At 39.3% G+C, this 24,102-nt stretch overlaps 1 protein-coding gene across 1 annotated transcript in view; it reads right to left on the bottom strand.

Moving 5' to 3' along the window:
• Window positions 1–2,867: 2,867 nt before the first annotated feature.
• CPED1 (cadherin like and PC-esterase domain containing 1) overlaps window positions 2,868–24,102 on the bottom strand; it is a 156,999-nt gene continuing 135,764 nt past the window's right edge. The window contains exons 19-24 of the mRNA XM_082309243.1: window positions 23,603–23,739; window positions 14,422–14,642; window positions 14,058–14,159; window positions 13,766–13,853; window positions 11,628–11,774; window positions 2,868–5,766 (exon numbers count right to left, since the gene is read on the bottom strand). Coding sequence (XP_082165369.1) covers window positions 5,539–5,766; window positions 11,628–11,774; window positions 13,766–13,853; window positions 14,058–14,159; window positions 14,422–14,642; window positions 23,603–23,739 — 923 coding nt within the window. The 3' untranslated portion in view covers window positions 2,868–5,538. The remainder of the gene's footprint in view (window positions 5,767–11,627; window positions 11,775–13,765; window positions 13,854–14,057; window positions 14,160–14,421; window positions 14,643–23,602; window positions 23,740–24,102) is intronic.

Genomic DNA, 24,102 nt, shown 5'->3' with positions numbered 1-24,102 from the left:
AGTACAAAAGAAAAGATAAAAGATGTTTTCAGAACATGGCAAGTGAGAAACTGCCAAATACAGATCTGGTCTTCAAACCCTGGCAATGTCCCACAGAATTTACTGACTTTAAAGGGCTCCTGACAACTTTAATTTCACCCGCTTGATCTGTAATGAGCTCTTCATAACTGTCCTGACTTCGCCAACAGGCGGCTGAGGCATTTTGATTCCTCACTCAAGGATTTTAGTTCTGCAGTCTTGTCTTCACCCAGAATCTGCCTAGCATGCTGAGAGCAGCACCGGGGCAGGCGGCGCTGGCAGACACTGAGCCAGGCATTGGCTGTTTTAACCACATTGCCTGTCACTGCTCAAGACAGATAAAAAAATCACAATATTGAAAACACCATCTGCTGTGGGAATTTTGTCCCCGTAATGAGATATATGAGGGAAATGCCTACTGCAGTGACTGTGTGCAAACGCAACTCATCTCACTCTGTTAGGCAGGAGTATGCAGAGAAGATGCCTCCCTTTATTTCATGCAAGCAAGCAGTTGGAAAAAAGTTTGTTGAAATTTGAGAAAGGACTCCGTTATCTGAAATTCAGGTGGAAGGGACTGAGTTCTGCTCTTCATTAGAGCAGTTCAATTCTAGAGGAAATCAAGGAGATGCTGAGTACATGCTGTGTTTCACAAAGACCTCAGTTCAGATTTCATTTAAACGTACACTTTATCTTCGATTCAGGGCTACTCAATGCAGTGTACGTTGCCAAGGCTGCTGAACACGTTTGAGGGATTGCAGGAAGGGCTGCCCACAGCTGCCGAGGAGCTGGCCAAACAGCCAGATGAATGAACCTAGAAAAGGGAGAAGTCCATTGCAATAGAAACTGGTGCTGCAGGAGCCCCTGTTGTGACCCTATGGGCCCCTCTTGCTCATCCAAGTTAATGACTTGAATAATTTTCTAGGACACTTGGCTCTAGGAACTGGCCTAGACTGACATGTGCAACACTACTTTTAGTACCAGCAAACTACAGACGAGTAAGGCTAAAATGCATAGCATCTTTTTATTGTGTAGTCAGGGCTTTTCCGTTCCATGGATAGCGTGAAGGTACCAGTAAATACTGCAGGATATGTACCAGCACCAATACATAGGTATGCCTGCATTATACACTGCCTGTTCTGGTGTTTTGAAGATTTACACAGGTAAAGATGTCAGTGGAGTTTGAAAGATGGAGTTTGGCTTGGTAAAGGCAAGCTCCATGAAAAGCTAAGTACTAGTGCACACTAAGTACTTACCACAACACAGCTGTTTTAAATTCATCAGAGAAAATCACTGCCCTATTGAAGAGGCTTGCTCTACCCCTGCTGCACTCAGTAGATCTTTTGCTGTTGGAATTGGCAAAACCTTTAAGATAATAACATTGATATTTTGAAGATTCAGTCTGAATTTGCCACAATCATCTCTTAGATTTCCAAAAGTTGCTTCCACGATGAAACAGAAACTTCTCACGCCACCTGAAAGCAAGGCTGATGTGGAGTAGAGCAGGTACAGATAGTCATAACAGTGAGGTAAAACAAGCCAGATGCAAGGCTAGCAGGCAAACAAAAAGGTAAGACTATATTTTTCGTGTGAGCCTACAGAGGCTTGTTTAGCAGTTTGACTCTATGCCAAATAGCTCACTGCACCTCTAAAAAATTGCTTTACTCTAAAAAAGTAATCTGAAAGATCCCTGGACTGCAGTCAACTTAATATCACACATACCTGCATCTTCAAAGCATTCTCTTTGGCTCAGTATAGCAACAGAAGCATAACTATTAGCAGTTATTTCAACCTTGAGGTAATTGGATGCCCCACTGCCCTACCCACTAAGCAAATAAATTGACTTTGATGTCCCTTTAATATGTCACAGAAGAGAAAAATAAAGGCCTTATATTTAATGGTGTGAAAGAGATTATTCTAAAAAGATTAACATTTTCAAATGAATACTAAGAGTAAAAATAGTATTTGTAGTCCATTCTTTCAGCTCCTTGCTGTATTTGAAATAAAGCATCTCCGATGACAGAGCTGACTTGTCAAGGCATTTCCCTACAAATAGGGAAATCTTTTTTATTATAGCCAGTTATTCCAAAGATACTCACTGAGATGGACTTGATCATGGTGGCCATCTACACTGCAAGGCTCAAACCCAAATCACTGTTCAACATCTATGGACTTATAGGAGAGATGAGGAGTTATAGGAGAGATGAGGAGTTATAACACATTGGACAGTGGAACATCATAGTGCAACTTCAGCTAAAGTTTAAAGGGATGCAATAATAGCTGAGACTACTGCTCTGTACTTCAAAGTATTTATTTTTTTGCAGCGCAGTTCCAGTGTCTCTACCTGTAGCTTAAAGTGTACCCTGGTTCCACTGTAAACTCCACGTGCTGCTGGGCAGACGTTGAGGCGCAAATACCACTTCTCGATGTACTTGTTCCCCAGCCTGATTATCTCAATCCTGCTACCAATTTCAGGGCCATTCATGTCTATAATAGGAGGTGGAAGTCACTTTTTCAATTAGGCCCTTTGCTATTTTAATGGTAAGTAATGGGACTAAGGTAAATATATGGGGGGAAAATTCCTACGTTATGAATCAGTCTTGATATAGTAGGAACACTTTAATGCTTATTCGGGCAAAATGTCACAGCAGATGTGATACTACTAGAGTAAACCATTGATAGCAACACGTGCTTTCACTGGAATTCAACCATGGTAATTCTTTTATTGTCTTAATCCATAAATTTTAATGTGTATGAGCAAGTGATGCTTCCATGTCAATCTCAACTCTCTTCTTTCACATACCTAGAGATGCTAGACATATTCTAAAGTTAAATAATGAAAAATGTACCTTGGTACCTGTTTTAGTCTGCATTCCCTTTGTTTATTCCTAAGATTACATGGATCATATATAGTGTTGGAAAAAACTTATTCAAAGAACTTGTTTAAACAAAGACCAATTTGCAAATTGTACCAATGACTTTGTGCACACATATATATGTACATAGACGTAAAAAACAGAAAACACACAGGAAAATTTCCTCTTGATAAATTTGAAAAATATTAAGATTTGGAAAACATTAAGACATCTGGGTGTACAGCACATGTAAACCATTTTGTGGTGAAACCAGAAGTGATGAATTGCACATTCGCTGATATCAGCTACAGTATAACAAAGTCAGTTCTTTCCTTTTCATCATTATAACTGATGCTTCAGCAATAGGCTTTGATTAAAAAAACCCAAACATAAAAACCCAGTTCATGCCTTAAAAACATTTGCGTACAGAACAATAACAGTAACAGCATGTGGATTTAAATGAGCTACAAAAAAAATCTTAAGAGAAGCAGAATTGTAATATACCTATCATTGATCATCTTAATACCAAAGACATCTGGCTGCATTTTGCATCTACTAATATTAATGACAATATTAAATCCTTCAGCTTTAAGGCTGTGCAGCCCTGGAGTTCCAGACCCAAGATTATATATTATAACATTTGCATACAATTATATTCCTTAGATAATCATATTGCTTAAAACCAAATGCTGACATTTTCAGTATTTATGCACAGCTCTTGACCCATCTTTCATGTAAAGCTCCATGCCAGGGAAAACCTTACACAGAAATTCAGGGACATTAACTGTAAGCACAGCAGCAGCATATTATACAAAAACAGAGATAATCACAGTCTCACTAAATGTAATGTCATTGTCTAAATTAGGAGCTTTGCCAATATAGTGGAAGATCTCCTAAATTAGATATGCCAGATCCTCTTTTTGAGGATCCTCCTGTCATCTAGGGAAGCCAAACTCCATATTGCATGACAATTTCCCATAATATCTCTACATGTCTTATCTGAAGGAGCAAGAATTCATAATACTTTAGCTGGGGATACAGACTGTGTTGAGTTTAAGGATCTTTGGCAAATCCTAATTGTGGTGTCATGGATTTCTAGCCCTACTTCTATGTAGGGAAGCCCCTTGTGTGCTACTAAGGCCCATAAGACAGCGATTAGTTCTGTGCTATAATTTGTTTATTCCCTGACGTTGCTTGTGGTTTCCTTTCCCAAAGGGAGTAGAAGCTAGTGGAGGATTATATGTAAAATTGTGAAGGCAGAAGCATGCCACAGAGCTTGGTGGATCCTTCGTTAGACTCGTACTTACCTGGTTCTGACTCCCTTCTCTAGTGCATGGTGGGAGAGAGTGGTGCCTTGATTGCCTGCTCCATGACTGGATTCATAAAAATCCATAACTGGATAATTTGTAGGGAGAAGAGTCTTATGGGGTGTCCTTAACCCATCACCCAGCTGCTAAGCCCGGACCATCCTTATTTTCCCATCAGGGCACCACACCTGTGAATGAGTGTGCTGCCAATGCTGTGACAGGGGATCAGCAGACAGTTCCCCCCTGCCATGGTAAAGCCTCTCCCTGGGGTTTCACCCAGAGTAGGTCTGCAAACATTGGTGATGTAGCTGGGCTACAGCATGAAACTGGCATTCAGAGAAGGTCTTGTCACTCCGACGCATGAGATGCAGGCAGTATATTCTGCTCCTGTCACATTACACACTTCTCATGACATATTAAAAACCAGATTCCAAAGTTCTTATGTGTGCTTGCAAAGGGGATTTTTCTTCTGTTTGTGGTACTGGCTTCACACATTGGCAAGTATTTTATAAAAAAATCCTAAAAGAAATGGCTCTCTCATGCGGGGAGAATACTTGCTTGGCTTACAGGCCAAGGTAGACACTGAAGCACATATCTAAGCAGTCTTCCTGCATATGGCCACTCTTCTAAACTGGGACCATAAATAAGGTTATGTTAACATATTCACTATATTTACATGTTACATTGACACAGTTATAATCAGTCTCAAGTCTAAGTAATCTATCTCTATATTAGCTTTAGAACATGCAAAAAATAGAGTAGACATCTGTTCCATCTAAGATACAAAGGAGGGGTGTGTTTTCACTAAAAACATTGGAGTTCAAAACTTGGCATCATCAGTAAAATGCTAATAGACATTTTCAAATTGTATAAACCAAGTGTCTAAATAGAAAAGGTTTGATATTGAAGGGGAACCCATCCACATAAAATAAAACTCTTTAAAATGGAATGTAGCCAGTTTCTAAATACATTCAAATATTACAGTGTCTCTATAAATAGAAAACTAGATAGTGCTGAAGAGCTAAAGCAGTCCTTTCCAAATCGTTCAAGTGTATATATTTCTCTCTCTTTACTATCATTAATACACAGTTGCTTGAGCTACAGCTGTTCTAGCCTTTGGCAACAGTTCAAGTAACTTTCCCTATTCTCTCCTTTGCAACCCTCCATCTTCCATTTTGGCACCACAGAGTTGCCAGGGCATATCTTGATTTCATAAAGTTTTAGGAAAAATGCCACATGTCCCAAACTCTGTTGGTGTGTGTGCGGCCAATCAAGGAAGCGTGTCATAAATTCACCATGGTCCGTCAATTGTCACTTGGGTAGTGGCACATCTCCAGTCCCAGTGCTATATCCAAGAGAGGCTATGTGCTGACAAGCTCCCTCTTGCTTGCACAGAGCCTGCTGAGAAGGATTTCAGAATAAACTTGATTTATTGGACCTCGGACATGATATGGGGACTGAGAATTTGTTGCATAGTCCTGCAGTTGTGATGGCTTGCTTTGACTGCCGAAATATTTCCCCAGTGTATAGTGCCTTGATAACGTCATTGTTATGTGCGGACTTTCTTCAGAGGGATTGGATTTCACCACCTGCAAATGAAGTGACATATGTGAGTGCTTTCTGCCTGCACCTAGAAAGATACACAGCTGTGTGTACAGAAATGCTGAGACCACAAAGCAGGTCCTGATACTCTTACCTTGATCTACAAGCTGCTCACAAACAGTATTTTAGTGGGCCAACTTGTTATGTTACATAAAGTGCAAGATCTTATTCACTTAAACCTTGAAATCTAAATGTATAGGCCCATTATACTCAGTTGGTTGATTCTGTAACGCCTTTGTATATTAGACTCTGTTCTCTTCATTAGGGACAATTTATCTGAACAACAAAATTCATACTTAACAGCTTGTCTGTATATTTACCATGGGAAAAAATAAACTCAGGACAGTCCTGACTTGCAGGAAGGTTTAAATCCTGTTCTGATCCCAAGCACTGAGGAACATACGCTGTGTCTCAGCTGTGAGCCTTGTGAGAGTGTCTCTCTCAGGTCTTGATGCCAACCTGGCCCAGCTCCATGTTGAGATGAAAACACTCATGTGCCATGCTTCTCCAAGAAGGGAGTTACACTGCAATTTAACATCCGCCTCCCCAGGGCATCACGCTGACATAACCACAGCGTGGTTCAGCAGAAGAATGCTCCTCCTTGTCTCCCCAAATATGTATAAAGCTCTGGGATTATCACATTTAATTTGTATGGAATAAACAAATGCCCCTGGGACTAACGAGAGAGAGAGTGAAAGGTATGGTCATGAGCCTAACGACTGCAGGGGGTGGTCTCCTGTGAGATGCTGATGGTCTCGTCTCAGTGAACACGCAGTCACTGGTGAATAATCAAGCAACTTCAAGAGAGACAAAACTTCAGAACCTTGCACAGACACAGGACAGAGGACCCTGACCCAGGCATCGGCAAATCCAGAGAAAGCAGAAAAGGGGCCAAGTAGTCAACTTATTTTTAAAAAAGGAAATATATGCTGACTTGATAGCTCTGATGCCCATCAATTTTCCTGCTATATCAATCACATCAGACACTTGAAAAAGCAGACTTCATTTATTAATGCATATATTTATGCGGAAGCATATTAGCTTTTTAAAAATATAGTGTGTATTTACTGTCACTGAACAATCAGAAACAATGTTCATATGTAGTGAAGCTCATAATAAATGAGGCAACTCATACAAAATTAAATCTGAGTGAAGGTATAACATGTGCAAAGGCTTGAAAGACTGGGCAGAGAGGCTATGAGGGAGCTGGCTGAACTAAAAAAAGACCAGGAATTATCCATGTAGAAAATTAATATATCCTCTGATCAATTTGATACAGCTAAGCCAAGGGCTGTTGTTTGTTTTCATGCAGTTACTGCAGGTTCATTTTTCTAAATTAGTGCCTTAGATCTTACAACTATTTCAAAATGATGCCACCTTGAACCAATCACCCAAACTGCATTCCTGTTAGGCATAATCTCCCAGGAATGCAATCTAATGTTCATCCAGCAGCCAGCCACTGATTAAGATACTAAAATCCCAAGGCTGCTAGTTTTTATGTTGTGACCATGATTTCATTGCCATTAAATTAGGAAATATATCTGAATTAAAAAATAGGTTCCATAAAGATCTTTATAACTGCTGGCCAATCCATTTCTCCATGAGCATTTGTGAAGAATTAGGTAATTAAAAAATCAGGTTTACATGTGTGCATAGAACTAGAAGTATGTTTGGGCAGAAAGTGCCAGTTATGCAAGATTTTTTGTCCCAGATCGATATAAACCCTTTGTGCGTCCAGATTCCTCAGCAATCTGAGCGAAGATTGCAGGGTCTACAGAGCTGCGGATTTCTATGCTGTCAGGGTGACCCGAGGCCCTCCAAAGTGGGTTGGTGGGAACTCCAATGATTTATCAGGACAATCAGGGGAAATAGCTTTCTGTTTGGCCGGCTAGTGAGAACTAAATGAGAACTGCTGCACGCATTTCAGTTCTCGTTTTCTGACTGCACAGAACAGCCAGCCCTCCATTCCCGCAGGGCCGTGCTTTAGCTGAGATAGCATTTACAGAGGGGTGCTGTCTTCTGGGAGTTTAGGAGGTCATTTTTTTAACAGAAAGAAAGTGAAAGTACAAAGCAGTATATTTAATCCATCTCATCTGGTTTCATAAAACATGAAAAGTGCTGGGGTTTCACACAGTGTTCTTGGCTCCGTCCTTGGAGGCAAAATGCCATTTTCCTAGTGCAAACTGCTTCAGCACCTGATGAAACTCCACTTGCCAGGATGCAGAAATAAACTGATGACAAAACTGTTAAAACTAACGAGGTATCAAAAGCATTCAAGGACTTTCTTTTTGCTTTCTCCAAGGATCAAGTCTGTTTTTTGTGGGCTGATGGATTCTCCTGGGCACATCTATGCCTCTTTCAGGCACAATGGCCTCTCAAGCCTCATTAACAACAGCTCCATGAGCCAAATTCTCTCCTGATCCTCCCCAGAAACACGTACTCTCAGTTGAGATTCCTCCGGCAGAGAAGCAAGGCCAAATCTGCACATGAGCTGATACAAAATGATGGAGGAGTGCATGAAAAATGCTGATGACTGATCACGCCCTGCTGGTTTGCACCCATTTCCATACAAAGCATCTGAAATATTTCACTTTGAAGCTCTCCGTTTCACTCAAAAGCTCTGTGGAAACGGTGAGCATCAGCAGTGACCCATGAAGACACCAACATCTGGGTTCTAGACAAAAAAGGGTCAATATAGCTGTCTGGGTGAAATGGAGGGAGGCATTTACTCCATGGGACTATTTATCCATTGCATAAATATCTGCTCTGCGACTTACTCCCTCTTTTCCAGCTCCATTTGGACTGAGCTGTGTTCGTGCCTCTCTTATGTACCGAGCAGAGCAGATTAAAGGATTGGTTAACTAACTACGCCTGCTGTGTTTGGTCCCAAAGCAGGACAGAGGCCATGGCAATGGGCTGAAAACATGTGAGCTGCTGAGAAGCCTGAGGTGGAAACCAGCTGTGAGGTTGACACACAGCATGTGAGGTCAGATGGGTCTGATAACGCTCCCAAACCTGTGCTCAGTCCCCGTGAGCCTCATACTGGAACAAAGTCCCAGGCAGTGGCAGCTGATTGTCTCCCCACTCTCTTTTGGGAATGCCTTTGTTGTCCAGTAGACTGTCTCTGATATTATATCTCTGTGATATTTAAGGGGAAAAATCAAAGCCTTATAGTTATTATTTTTTTTATTCTGCTTTATGTAAAGGTGACTGCTGTGGCTGACAGAATTAAGTATAATCCACTGGCTACAAGAAAATAGTTAGGCTTGCTATGCTAGTCCTTGGCCAGCAGACACCGCAAGGACACTCGGGACCCTATGCTTGAATTTTACTCTCATCACCACTGAATTTCAGTTTGTTGTTTAAACTACTCCTAGGTTTAATTAGCCACAGTATATTTTGTTTTCCAGTGTATACAGTGGGTGTCTGATGAAGGAAACCTTATTTTTAGATATTTGCTTTTTTTGGATCTTTAAGGAAAATATATCACAGCTGTCCTGACTTTTCTTCACAGCAAAAATTAGTGCTTCCACTTCATTCCTGGTGTCATAGCCCACCTTTGTACCTGTGAAGCTCTACAGAGCTTCTGTCCTAACCCTGCACATGTCCAGGTCCTGGGAACAGGCTTGGCCAAGAGTGAGGCTTACAGAAAAATAGGCATGACTTGGCAAAATAAGCAAAAGGGTTTTATCCTTCTCTTGAGAGATTCAGAAAACATTTGGTGGTCTCTTTTTTTTTGAAGTAATTTGTTTTGACAGAAAACAAATTCCTAAATTCATGCTGGAAAAATACTAGCACTTCACTTGTGTGGGTGATAGTCTTTTTTAATATTTATGCACTTTTGATAACTCTAATAAAAAAGGTTCTAGGATTTTCTCCATAAGAACTAACTTGTGGAGTTCTGTCTTCTAAATGACACATCAAATTGCTTTGTCATTATTCTAGTCAGTAACTAAACTCCTGAGATTTCTTCCAAGTAGTAGCTTCTTACTGGCTCAAAGCCCCCAGATGACTGTGAAATACCATAAATTCATTAACTCTTGGTTTCAAAGAGACATCTTTCATTGCATCCTTTTTTCCTCTGGTTTTAACTTTTTGGTAACAATTTCTTCTCGTTCTGTATTTCATTCTATGAAAGAACTTGCACCTGTCATGTCTCTTTTGATCACGCAGAAGAAATGCAATCTTCCTGAAAGATATGCCAGTTCAAGTTTTGTGGTCCTAAACAGATTTTAATGGAGTAAATTGTGGTAGTTTCCTAGTCTTTTGTTAACCAGACAACCCAGATTCAGTTTATAAGAATGAAGATCCTTGCAGCATCACAGGCAATGTCTTACTGTCCTAAACATGACTTTTTCTATAGAGGTACCAGAAGGCTTCTCTGTCCTTAGATCTAGCAACAAATTAAGACACGGGGTTACTGATGATGTCTGAGTGCATGATTCCACTTTTCACTGAAGAAATATTTTTTACTGAGAATCAGGAGCGAAGCATCTGGAAAGATAAGAGCCTCCTTTATTCCCCACAGCTTTTTCTGGTTTCCAAAGGCAGCAATGTAATCTCCATGGGTCTTCATTAGGGCAATGAATTACATGTTTGGATTCTCAGCAGACTGACCATTCATAACAGGAACCTGGGAACTGGCCTTTTATATCAACAAGTTGGTGTCGTGGGTACGAGGAAGGACTTGGTTAGAAGCTGCAGGAATAGTCTGGTGGCCTTGGTGACACTTCCTTAACTATCATATGCAAAATTGCTGTCATCGGCCTTATGACAGAGGGTACCTGCTTACTTGACTACTCAAAAATGATACTCTCTGTTTTCATTCAGGGTCGCCTGCACTAAACAAGGGATGCACTTCTTCATTTTCTATACATAAGGTACAAGAAATCCAAAACTAAAACATATCCCTCCTTTGCTGATGGGGAAGAGTACTCACTATAAAAAGACATACCACATACTCAAAATACATCTTAAAGGAAACCAGAAAAACTTTAAATATCTTGTTTTTCAAACTCTTTACTTTCACTGGTTTGGCAGCCTCTGGGCTGATTTTGTGCCTAGATATAATAATGTGTTTGCTTATTCGTTTTTGATTTAATCCATGGGCTCCTGTCATTTGTAATATGTTGTGCAGATTCCTTGCCAGAACTTCAAATGAACAGAAGAATATGTTCTCAGTTGCCCTACTCACATATCTTACCATGTCCCTGTTTCACCAGTCCAGTAGTTATAAAACAGAAGACAGAATTTCTATAGATTTCAGACAAAAAAGAAAACAGAACTATGGGCGTGAGATTTCTGTTTGTATAGTCAGTCACTATAACTATCCCAGATAACTCTTTCTCAGACATATGAAAACAGGTATACAGCAGTAAGACTGGTCTTTCAATTTTAAGCTCCATTTTAAATGTGACTGTGGTTTGATGGGAGTCTGCTGACCTGCTCAGTTAGGAAGGCTTAAGAAAAAAACCTGTGAGACTGAGGTATGGCAAAAAGATGAAGTGAGTCCATGCAGAAGCAGTTGGGATATATAATGCATAGCAAATAATATAAGAACCTGGAAACTGTGCAATATCCTTTTATACAGGTTACCTTTGCAGAAAAGCATGTTTGTTTTTATTTTAAGGAGTCGCCACTACGGCAGTTCAGCCTGTCCTCAGGCGGCGTTGCACTCTGAGCAGCGAGGGGCAAGGGTTGCCATGCAAACTGCTATCTCTGCGGCTTTTATTCAGGCCTGACTTTGAGTCACAGATGCAAACCTTGTTGCACACCTTTTTGTTTCTAAGCACCTGACAGTTAAAATCTCTCTTAAATACCTGGGAATTATATAAGCATAAACTACTACCTCATGGAAATGGCAGCCACACTTCCCTTGCAGGAATTCTTTGTAACGTCCCATGGTGATGACAAAGGTGTCAACAACTTCATAGCCGAAATTTTTTGCTGTATCCAGAATAAGCAAGTTTTCATTCCACAAGTTTTGCACTTCTGCCTGCATTCCAGATAAAACATTGCAATGTCTTGTCAGAAGGACTGTTTAAAGGTTATTTTATTCTGCCACTGAAATTAATAGCAAAACTGCATTTTGAATAAAGCAATTATGTTATACTCTAGACATGAATTATTATAAATTCACTCTTGAAAGTAGCTGTTACTCCAAGACTGTTGTAGATTTTTGCAGGAATTTCTTAGAATGGGTTTTTCAGCACAAAAATTGTTACAAGAAAATCTAAAATTTCTTCCCTTAATTACACAACAAATCAGGTTGATTTTAATAAGATCTAAATTAAAACCAAGTTAGCAGTAACTATAATTACTTTTCAATAGTTGTGCAGCTTTCTTCATAGAAAGAATTCCATGTTGTTTAAAATATAATTACTAGGTAACAGTTTTTAACATATAGTTAGCTAATATGAGGTGTAATTCAGAAAAAAAATCCTATTATAAAGTTGTCTGTAACAAATTGTGAAATTGTTCCTGTAAAAGAAAAATTCAGCTTCAAATCAAAGTCACTGAGACTGTTGCTTAAAAAGGAGTACAGGGTCATGGGTATCTTAGAAACAAAGAAGTTGTTACACTGAAGAACAGATTAGTATTTCTCAAGATACTGCAGGAAGGCCAGGAATAGAAAAAAGGTCAGCCATATATTTGTCAAGTCGGTGGATTTGACACTGAAGACAGAAGGGCTTTGAGAGTAGCTGGGGTAATCCAGAAGTCCAGAGCACCCAAACCACATGGGTAATTTGGCATACGATTCCAATATTGAAAGGGAAAAGAATGTCGGTTATGCACTGTAGTTGATTTCTGGAGTTTTATAAACTCCTGGATGAGAAACAGAAAAAGGCAGTCCTGGGAAGCCTTTAATACTCTTTCTGTCCTTGCCTCACCTACCTTCAATCAAAATTCTGCTTCTTCCTGAAAGCTATGGCAGGAGCTATGACAATGTTTCTTCACGTTGAGTCCAACCATTTCCCTACTGTATCCTAATTTGGTCATCTGGATAAATTAAGGAAATGGTTGGAATCAATAAGAAGGCATTCAGTAAAGACAAGGCAGATAGTACTAACTTAGAAAGAAAGAATGGGCAAAATCTGACAGGGCAGTCTCCATAGCAAAAAGAAGAGTGAGAGTAACAGTAAATCACACACTGAATACAGCAGTGTGTTATGGTTGCAAAAAGACGTGGGCGCCAGTCCCCAGTGTGATAGGAGTGCTGTACATAAACTATGAAAGCTAATAATTTTCTCTTTTCAACACCTGTGAATAGCTGGAGCATTACACGCAGCACTGGTAGGCATCATTTACTCCGTTCTGCCCTCCGGCGCTTCCCAGCCCCATCTCATCCAGGCATTTTATATGTGTTCAATAGAGAACCACCGTCCAAATTGTAAATAAAAATACTGAATCGAATGAGTTAAACAGCACATTGAAATAACACATCTGTTACTCTGAGAGTCTTGGACATGATTTAAACCAACTGTAACATCCGATTAACATACAAATAACAGGCTAGATTCACCGGTACATTCCAGCTGCTCTGTAAATGTTCTGGCTTCATAGGTTGGTTAAGATAGATTTATGGAGAGCTGTGCAATGCAGCCAGACCAGTGAATCTGATCCAGCAGTAACCATGGAGGAAGCCTGGGGAGGGCCAGTACTTGACAGTACGAGGAGCAATCTGCCTATCCCCAGCTTGATTTCTCAACTTTGGCAGCAGCTTATATCAGGGCTTCTTCTGGCTCCTGGGACATCTGACTGAGCACAACGCCTTGAATGGCGCTCTGATTGCAGCAGAATCCAAGAAATAGGGCAAATTGGTTTGAATCTGCATCAGCAAGCCATATGAGCAAATACAAACATCGTTCTTTGATCCACTTAAAGCTTGGTCAGCAGAGGTTGTAACGTATTTTGACCAGACAGCAAAATTATTGCTGAAATGACAAGTCTTCTGTGAAAATGCACTCTGAATATACTGTAGCTTACCTGTGATAGAGAATGTATTCCATCCACTGGGAGGTGAAAGCCCATCCCTATGGATTTGATAATTACCAGGATGTTTGATAGATTTTCCCTGTTTGGCAAATAAAAAAAAAAAGGATACACATTTTAATTAACAGACATATCAAAAGACACTTCATTTTTATTTTTTCAAAGTCAGTTAAGTGTACACCCATGAGAAAACAAACGGAATGTTTGTATTTAAAGTTTTTGGTTAAGTTTTTTCTCATAATTTATCATATCAAGACTTGGAATAACACCAAGCACATAACATTACCTGTTCAACACCTTTTGGATAATTTGCAGGTGATTGGAATTAAGCCACTGAACGCCACCTACAATTAGTACAGTTTGGTCTGTATTCTCCAGGGGACGTGATCTGAAACCCAGAAAGGAAAAACAACACATGTTGCCTTAAAACAGATGGCAAACGTTTTAACTGCATTGCATTGCATTTCAGTGAACTGCATCTGGCATCCTGATCAGAGGCCTGATGTCATTTTCTACTATTTTTCAACCACACAATATGGTCTGCATGCGTTATGTTTAATTGTTTACTGACTTTAATTGTAAAATGTGTTAAACACATTTGTGAATAGAAGGAGATTACAAACAAGCCAGCAACAGAATTTGTACAGTACCTCTGCAGCAGTTGTTCTAGTGCCTTTTCAAAAGTTGGTCTCTGGTTTGCGTTCATCCAAAACTGGGGGTAGTAGGAGTAACTGATAAAGGTTTTCCCCTCATTGATATTATGATAACATTTAACATCATGAGTCTTTTGCCATTCCTGAAGAGTCTTATTCACTCTTTCTATTAGATAGTACATCATCCCTCTGTTAGTTGAGTCACCTATAAAAAGAATCTTTGGATGGAAAAAAAGATATGATTGACTTAGAAGTTGTACAATCCAAAAACCAAAAGCTAAGAAAAGAATACAGCTAATCTGGAGGTTTTTAAACTTTTCTCATAATGTTCAAGAAGTATATCTATGAGCTGCCAGTTCTCCAGCCCTGACATCTCAATACTAAAGTTCTCCTTTAGCAAAATCTGTGTGATCTGATTAACAAAAAGCTGTATTATGTGTTTCAAAGACAAAAAGTACAGGTTATAGATGGCTGTAGCTGCACAGTTAGTCCTGCATTTTCATCCTTGTTGATAATTTCTTTTGCTTAGGTTTATATTTACTTCCAATTGCTAGTACAGAGCCTCTTGTGATTGCTTGCAGCTTCCTGCTTTCGTTCCTCCAGTTTTTCATGTGGTTTGTTCCTACACAGCACGTCTTGGTTAATGTCTGTCTTCTATAAATGTGATTCATCAGAATTTACACCAAAGTAACACACACACACACACACACACATCAACGGATGCATCTGCTGCCTTATTTATAGAGAAATGGTCTTTCTGCAGTTTCAGAGGGGGGGAAAAAAAGGGGGTTATTTTGGTGGCAGATAATCTGAATAGAGTCCCGGCATGTGTGATGTGACCACTGGGAAGCATCATGGCCTGAAGGGAGTTAGAAGTGCTGTCAGGATGATACTTCAAGTATCAGTAGTTTTCACTGGGCTACTCAGAACTTGCAAATGAGTGAGGAAGCCAAATTTGGATTTGCTCCTACCCATTCTGTAGACTCCCCTGACACATCAAACATCTCTGTATGTGGAGACCACAGAACTTAACATGTGGGTTTTTTTAATGTAATTGCCCTATTTTTAGTGGATAGGACTAGCATTTCCTCCTGCTGAAGAGAACATGTAAGCAATGACAAGAGTGCAAAGGGGAAGAGAACCCTGGTTCACTGTGGTTTGCCAATGAAACTGTGTGCGTAATCAGTTATTACCACAGTCACCTCAGCCAGAAATCCACATAGAGGAGCATAAATGTAAAACCGGGAGTCAGAAACCCCATAGAGCCATAATACAGTAATAGCCCTGTTCTCTGTGCAGCAGTATGCTGCTTCTCCTACCTCCTCTGGCACTCAGGGTAGTTGGCACCCTGTAAGTTGGGTTTTTGTTGTTTGTTTTTTTAATTTGATTTGGGGTTTGATGCTTTACCACTTCCACCTTGAATATTTGGTTGTGCAAATAGAATTCAGACTGCACAAGATTACATGTTTAAGAATACATTTCCAAAGCTTCTCTCAGAGATTTTATGTGGTGAAAGCATCTTGGACTTCTCTCATCTAATACATCTCTATTTATCTATTCCCTTCAGGAATGTTACAGTTTTAGGGACTGATTCCAGTTCCCAGTATGAACCTATTGTGAGTGAAAATAAGCCACAGCAGCGTACCATTGAAGGTTCCCGCAGAACAGAAGCAGTTTCAGATGAACATTTCCTGATCTGGTGCAAGGGCCAAGAATAGGCATGACAATGACTTGAATGTCCTATGCCTTGCCCACTGTGGGCTGCAGAGAAGCCCTTGATTGATTATGTATGGTAGAAAACAAATTAAAACAAGCACTGAGCATATAGAGGCTCTTTTACCTCCTGTCCCTGACCTCGCAAAGCTGCTTCACAGAGTAAATTCTTAAACAGCTGCTGTTCATGCTTGGACTGCACAAGCCCTTCCCTCACATGCAAGGGGATTTCCAACTCTTTTCACATTGTGTCAGAAGAAACCTCTTTAAATCAAGCATAACATGACTCACAGAAGTCAAGGATCCTTGGACCTTTGGAAGGACTGGCTGGATATTCTTTCTTTCCCTTTCTGACAGACAAATTAGGAAGAGAGCCCACACTTACAATATGTCCTAATTCTAAAGTAGGTTAACTTGAGGTTTTAAACAATTCTTTTAACTTGCAAAATCTCGTAATCTCTCCAGTCTGTCTATATCCATGTCTCTTTAATCTCCATTTCGTAAGTCCAACATTGTAGTATCTAGATGTACATCTATTTAAAAAGCAGTTCCCAGATATTAGCAGGCAAGGATATCATTAACTTGCAGTGTGGGTGAGAACATTTCTGTAAAAACACAGAACATCATTAGGAGAATAACAAACAGGCTCTACCAGGTTACGCACATAGAGCAGTTTGGAAGAACATGCTAGATTGTTTCTCTTCTACTTCTAATAACACATGATACCATTTTGTTATCACCGTATATGGGGATTTCTAAATGCTAAGGAACATACTCAGCTACTCATTACACTGATTTGGCAGATGTGGTGTTTTTATCTCACTCTTAATTCTACTTCTGACAGATATTTTCTCCTTCTAAGTGTATTTGGTCTACTCACATCTACCACTGAATTAAAATAGCAGAATAACATCCTTCATGGAAAAAAAGGAGAAGAACCACGGCCAAGGCCAATGAACATGATGCACAGATGACTAGTTTTGCCAACACTGTGTATTCTCTAGAAATTTAAGTGTGAAGTGTCATTCTAAATATTTCCAACGTCTCAAACATTGCAGAGCATCAAAGACTGAGATAATTTCATTATGTCAAAACCAGAGCAAAACAACCCCCCACACCTACAATTTACACTATTAAATACTTTAGCATTGTTGGGCTTTACAATTTCTACATGCACCCACACATAAGCAGTGGATCCATGAGTGAGTTTTCAAGTCTGCCCTGAGGTACCTAGTTGGCCAGCTCTGCAGATGAGATGGCACACTCCTTTAGAAAACCGGTACCAGGAAAGAAAACTAGGTAAGATCACTTCTTAAGTGACGGTTCTAGCCCTTAAGTGCCATTATGCTGGGCACTGTATGAAAATACCAGGTGGCCTTGAAATAGTATTATTGTTATCCTGACGTTCTGAGAACATGAAGGGGGTGACAGGAGTCAGAGCAGATTCCTTTACTGCAGTCAGTATAACTAGACAAAATAAATGTTAGGGCCCAGGCATACTTCTTCAAATATTATCACAAGACTGATGAGACTGCACACAGCCCATCCTTGAAGGAAGTAAGTTCTGAGTCTCAGAACATCTCCATTTTCACTCTTAAGTGAGCTTGTTATGAGGAGGTAAAGCAGAAGGTCAGGAAATTAGATCAGACAGCTAATACTACTGAGCGTCTGGGTGTCCATCTGGGAATGTATACTTATTCTTAGGAGAAGGTGTGGCTGAGCAGGATGAGTCAGGAATGAGACAGATGGCATCATCACATTGGTGAGGAATACAGGTTGTTTCATGAGGGAAATTAACCTGAACACTCAGAAACAAGTCTGCTAAGAGAATAGTTGAGACTTGATGTAAGTGCGGATGAGAGAAATGAGCCAAAGTGGACTTGTGGTTGTACTGAAAACCAGATCAGAAGTGTAGGTTATCCTCAAAGATGTCAGTCAATTATAACAACCATAGTAGCTTTCAGTCAAGAGGTCTTTGGCTGTTCAAGTAGGTATGAGCCATACCGGGACTGTATCACTGGAGTCATGCAAATCTGTTTAACTCCAGCTACTTCTTTTACAGTGAAATCACAGCATTGTTGAAAGATATGTCATTAAAACTAGGACTGCAGTATGTGACACCTATGGTGCCTGCCCTCTAGCCCCAATGGAGAGCTTTGAAGTCTGTTTGCAGTAATCATGGGAGGGTATCAGTAGTCACACTATGGAGGCTGCGTGTGCTGGGATTTTGAAGGGAATGCTCTCCTGTAAGTAGAGAGAAGATCTCAGATAGAAAGACGGGTGTGCATTCCTTGTAACCCAATGCATCCCAGGCTGGTAGATGCATAGCACAGCAAATCTGCACACACAGAGCACCCATTCACGAAGACCTTGTCTGCATCCAACAATCTGCTTCTAACTGTTGGTTCAACCATGCTGTGAGACATGTGTAAATCATGGAAAAATAAACAAATTCTTCTATTTCTTCTCCCTAAAAAAAATCCAGGTGGAAGAAGAGGACATTTGTAGGTAATCCTACCTGCTTTTCAAACTGCCCTCGTGCAGAGCTGGCCAAGCACATTTTCTTGTGGTATGCGGACCATCAGAAAGCATCTTTCAAAGCATCCACCTTTTGCAAGTCATCTTCATTTTCAGCAACTGCTTGGAAGACTCAAAGGCTAAAGTAGTGTTTAGCCCCAGGAAGAAAAATTGTGTCCTTCAACTAACCCAAGACCTTCGACGAATTAGAATAATCATTCAGTGTAGTTGAATGTGTGGTAGCTATGGCCACATTTATTTCTATACAGTTGCATGAACTTGCTATAGTTCTGTGTGCCATGTAGTATTTAATATGATTTGAACCAGGGGCTCTGGGGATGATTCTGTATTTAGCTCTATGACAATAATGAGTAAAATGATGGCTCAGGTGTGTAGAATGTGAAAATTTCTTTACTGTCTGACATAAGGCTTAGTCATGTACTGTTCACGTCAATGGGGGATTTGTCTGCAGGATGACTAAAGGATCAGGCATACATAAGTCTATAGTTTTACCAGGCAAAGAACAACACTTTCACACAGACAGATGTTTTCAGTGTCTTCTGTTGCAAATGTTTGGTGTGAAAAATTCCATTATAGCTTACAGGCCTTAAAAGATTGTGTAAGCATAGTGGAATTCACTTCTTAACCAGACCTATCATTATAAATTAACCACACTTAGGAAATTTAAACACCTGTAAGTCCAAAACACTACTTAACTTTAAAATATTATTAAGAAATTATAAGTTAAAATTCCTGTTTTAACAGCTGAATTTTAAGTACTTCAGCAAATATTGCCTTTTCATATTTCCTGTTCTTAATTACACATGACTCAATGGTACTTTATTATAAGACTAAACTCTGAGAGGTATTTCTCAATGATAAACAAAATACATATCCCCCCTGCTATTGAGGCCAGCTTTCTATATGCTGCTAATTGGATAAATAATTACCTGTTAGAACCTCTTTTCCTTCACTCATTTTTTAAAGTTCTTGTACAAAAATCAAAGCATCATGTCTTAATAGAATTGTATAAATATTACAGCAAAAACTCGTTAACCACAGTTACAGAGGATTTTGTTGAGCCAATATAATATAGATATAATATTTTTATTATGATTGCCTATTTTTTTGATTCAATTAGGACATACATGTGGAGTTCCCTAAGAACAACACAGCCTGCATCTCATTACCCTTAGAGTTTAAAACAGAGGAGAAAAAGGACTGCAGACATTAAAAGTGGACTGAATGAAAATCTACTCAGCCAGCATCACCTTAGCCTCAACACTTCAAAATTTTCCTGTTTTCTGTGTCTGAAATGCAAACATATGACTGACTAGTCTTGCTAACACATCATAAAGCAAAATAAGGCCTCATAAACTGTTTTTGTGGATGTATATCCTTTCTCATGTCTCCACCAATCTGAGTGTTATTGTTTCACTACAGGTGGTCTTACGTTTTTATGAAACAGAAACAACTTAGCTCAAACACAGTTTTATATGCACACAAATTAAAATAGCAGTTAATGATGATGTGAAATCAATTGGAAGTCATAACCAGGGAAAATGAATTTCTGTTATAGAGAAAGGAGATGGTAATTTTAGAGATGAGCTCTGAAAAACAAATCAATTTTAATATAAGACATGAAAGCAGCCTGGAGTTAGAAAACAAATTAGAAAGCATTTTTGAAGGCTTATTTATGATGCAGAGAGGAAAGAAGTGCTCTGCTTGGGTGACCATAAACATATTTCGGAAACACTGACAAATGCATAAAAGAAATTAATGAGCAAGAGTCATATCTGAATGCTGTATTTTACTGTTGTTCTACGAAACATGAGAAAACCAGAATGATTACGCTTAAAGATACAGTTGATCTTACATGTGCTGCATTTCAGCCAAAAAGAGCATTCACTTTATATCTTATTTCATCAGCTGCGGAAGTGCACCCAGATCAGGGACACAGCACAGCAGTGGTTAACTCATTGCATGCTTTCCTTCACATTCATTAAAGATGGAAAGACAAGTAGTTTTTTTCTTTCTTTTTTTTTTTTTTTCATAAAAACTAATAGGGGAGCATAAGAAAAGAGCCTACAGTTATCATAGTTGGAATTTGACAGCGGCATAGAGATTAACACCTCCTATTTAAAAGAAAAGACATCATCACAGACACTTATGTTGTTTATAATGTCTTATCATGATGTTTTTAATTGTAAGAAGTAAAGCCAGCGGATCAGAATCCTGAAACCAAATTATATTTTTTCCAGGACAAAAATCAGAGACTTCAGCCTAGTGAATCACAAATGTCACTACTTGCTTTACCTGTGATTTCTGGTGAAATCTTGCATGACTGAATTTTTTATGAAGGTATTCAGAAGTGAAATTCAGTCATAGAGGGCTGTTAGTGTTTTGATGGAAGGTATGATGTCATTTGACCCAAAGACACTACAGACATACATGTCTGCTTTCCTGAGGAAGGATTGGTAATTACGTGGGGTGTATGGAGGTTTTATTGCCTCAGTTCAGAATAAACTCTGAGTAAGAATTCAGATGTAGATCATGATACCTGACTCCTTTGTAAGGATTTTGAACTCCAGAGACCAAAGTTACATGAGCTGAATATTCCAAGTGTGGTGGCATACTAAAAAACCCCAGAATACAGAGGCACACAGGTTAGTTCAGCCCGTTTTGAGAAGTGGAACCATAAATGAGTTCTGTCGTTCTTAGCTAACTTCAGCAAATGGCAGTATAAATCAAACAGCATTCTAGATCATCTCAGTGTCCTCATTTGGGTTGATGATTTTTGCCCTTATGTTTTGCACTCATGGTTTTTTTTTGCAATCTGCTTACATTTCCAACGTTGAAACCTTCTGCTTATTTTATTATGGAAACTATGATATCATTAGTTTGAGAAGTCAGTGATCTCTGCAGTGCTTAAAGACAAGGTATATAATGGTTTGAAACTAATATCACAAATTAGGAAATATAAATATTTATAGATGGTTACCAAAATCTCTTGTGTAATAAAAATGTATTTGTTCACAAGAATTATATCTTGCTGGCTACTCAATATTCCTCTTATAAAAGATCCAGGTTGCTTAAACATATATAATAGCATACAATACAACTGACAGGCAAAAGTCTCTTTCCGTGAGCACCTGAAAAAAAACCCCAAACTTTTTCTACTACATTGCTTAGACTGTGTAAAGTAATTCCAAAGTTTGCCTTAATCACAGGCAGAATCAGGACCTTATCACCCAAGCAGAGGATCATTTTTATTCATCTGACTTAGGTATGAAGAAAGTCTCTCTTAGTTCTTAAGTTCTACTGACATAAGGGAGTTGGTCCAGGCTCTACATTTATTTATTTGGTGAAAGAAGCAAAAATGCTATTGCAAAATGCCACACAAAGTTAAAACCACTGCAAAGTGATGACAAAAATAACATCAGAAAGATATAGGAGAAATATACCAGAAGGGGACCATACGTTAGAGTGATGACTTTAAAAGAATAAGCCAGTTAAATGGACATCTGTGCAAAGGTAACAGGAGTGATTCAGCAGATTTCTACAGAGCAGTGAAGGTTATCAGACAATGATGGAAGACTTTTGCAAAAGATGCATAATGGGAAACAAGTGCAATTAGTTTTACAGAAATTTTTCTTGCATGGTGTTAATGTAGATCACATAGGATCTGGCTCTCATCTGACACTGGAATAGATCAGTGACCTCAGAGAGTCAGAACATAGTGGAATTTGAATTAAGAAGTCAAGGTCACAAACATTCATTTCATATACTTGGTTTTAATGGACTCTTAACAAACGTTGCCCTGTTTTTGACACTGGTGAATGCGAGTGGTCAGATTCAGGAGGTGGGAATGTCAGCATAATCCTCCCAGCAATACCCTGGCAATCCACTTCCATAGTGGCATACTGTTCCTCTGCTATCCTTCAATTGTCTGACCAAAGGGTGTTTGCTTATTGAAGCAGCCCAATGTCTATGGAAATTAAAGACCAAAGCAAAGCTATCAAATTCTTCTATATTTTTTGCTGTGGTCAATCCAGAAGTGCTTGTTTTGTACATGAGGAGCAAGTCAAGTTTCTCCTCTGTCATATAAATCTATGTTTTTTTAGAAAAATATGTTAGGAGAAACCCACAGTTCTATAGTAATGGAGAAAACCACAGGCAGAAATAAAGCCAAATGGCAATGAAGGACTTCGTGCAGGACAAGAAATTACCAGAAAAGAATGAGGAAATGTTAACTGAAAGACTATTATTTTTGTATTTGTCTATATATAGCAGTACTCAGATTTTATTAAAATGCCACTTTTAGTTACTATATTCTTACCTAGACAATACACTATAAAAATCTTTATAACAATTAATTACTTACTTTCTGGATACTTGTATCCTCAGTAAGGTACCTGAGCCTCAGATCAGAGCTCTGTCTCAACAGTTTTACAGTCATAGCATGCTTATTAAGGAGACCTTGTATTTCCAAGCAATCACCTTAGAAGCTTCACTACAAGAAAAGAATGTGCAAGAAGACTTGGTAAGATTAGTGTGCACAAGCAATGCCATGCATTAGGTATGCAGCAGAAGAAACCCAACTTGCATGTCAAGTGTGAGACAAACTGTGACAACAATGCAAATCCATCCTCCTTTTGCAGTCTGGATATACTCACTGGTAACCACGTACACCGTAGGTCTTGAAGCTCCACTGGTGTGACCTAAGCTCCTATGTGAAATGGCAGCAGACAACTGTGTCTGCATATGAGGCTAAATTACGGATAATGGTTGGTTTTTGTCCCTGTGGATTTTCCATCTGAATAATTTTCCAGTTATAATAAAAAGGGATTTTTTCTTACAAATCAATCATAAAATTGTTTTTAAAGCTTCAGGACATTAAATATCCAGGTAAATAAAAACAAATTAAAATGTAAAATCTGTTACATACCTTTCTGCCCTCCACACAGCGCTGGAGCTCAGGCTTGGCTAGCACAGAATATCGGCAGCCGTGGGGCTGCCATGTTATTTCTCTCCAGTCACAGGTCCTGTTGTCAGAGCAGCTGAGGCAAGGGACAATCCACTGCCCTGGAAAACAGTAACGGGATGTCAGCATCTCCTCTGTATTTTTGTGAGTACTCTTATTACACAGCAAGCGAGGTATTTTTGAGTACTTTCTCATGGGAGTTTTTGCTAAATTAAGTGCCCCCCAACCCTTTGAAGAGACTATTTCCTTCCTCTGTGTTATGCCCTTTTCATTTAGCAAGGATGGGAGTTTTTCCTTTCCGTGAAAGAGCTGCGAATACCCAAATTTGACAGTCGTGTGGGTTCATTTCTCAGTTCGTGTTGCCTTTCTTGTAGCAGTTTGTCCTTTCTCCATAGAAGGTATATGAGAAAGGGGAAGGAGGTGAGGAGGCTGAATGGGAAGAGAAAATATTTACATTCAGAAGT

The sequence above is a fragment of the Platalea leucorodia genome (genome assembly GCF_965183815.1).
Source record: "Platalea leucorodia genome assembly, chromosome: 4".
NCBI lineage: Eukaryota > Metazoa > Chordata > Aves > Pelecaniformes > Threskiornithidae > Platalea > Platalea leucorodia.
The sequence above is the reverse complement of the archived record's forward strand: the minus strand, read 5'-3'. Positions and strand labels throughout refer to the sequence as shown.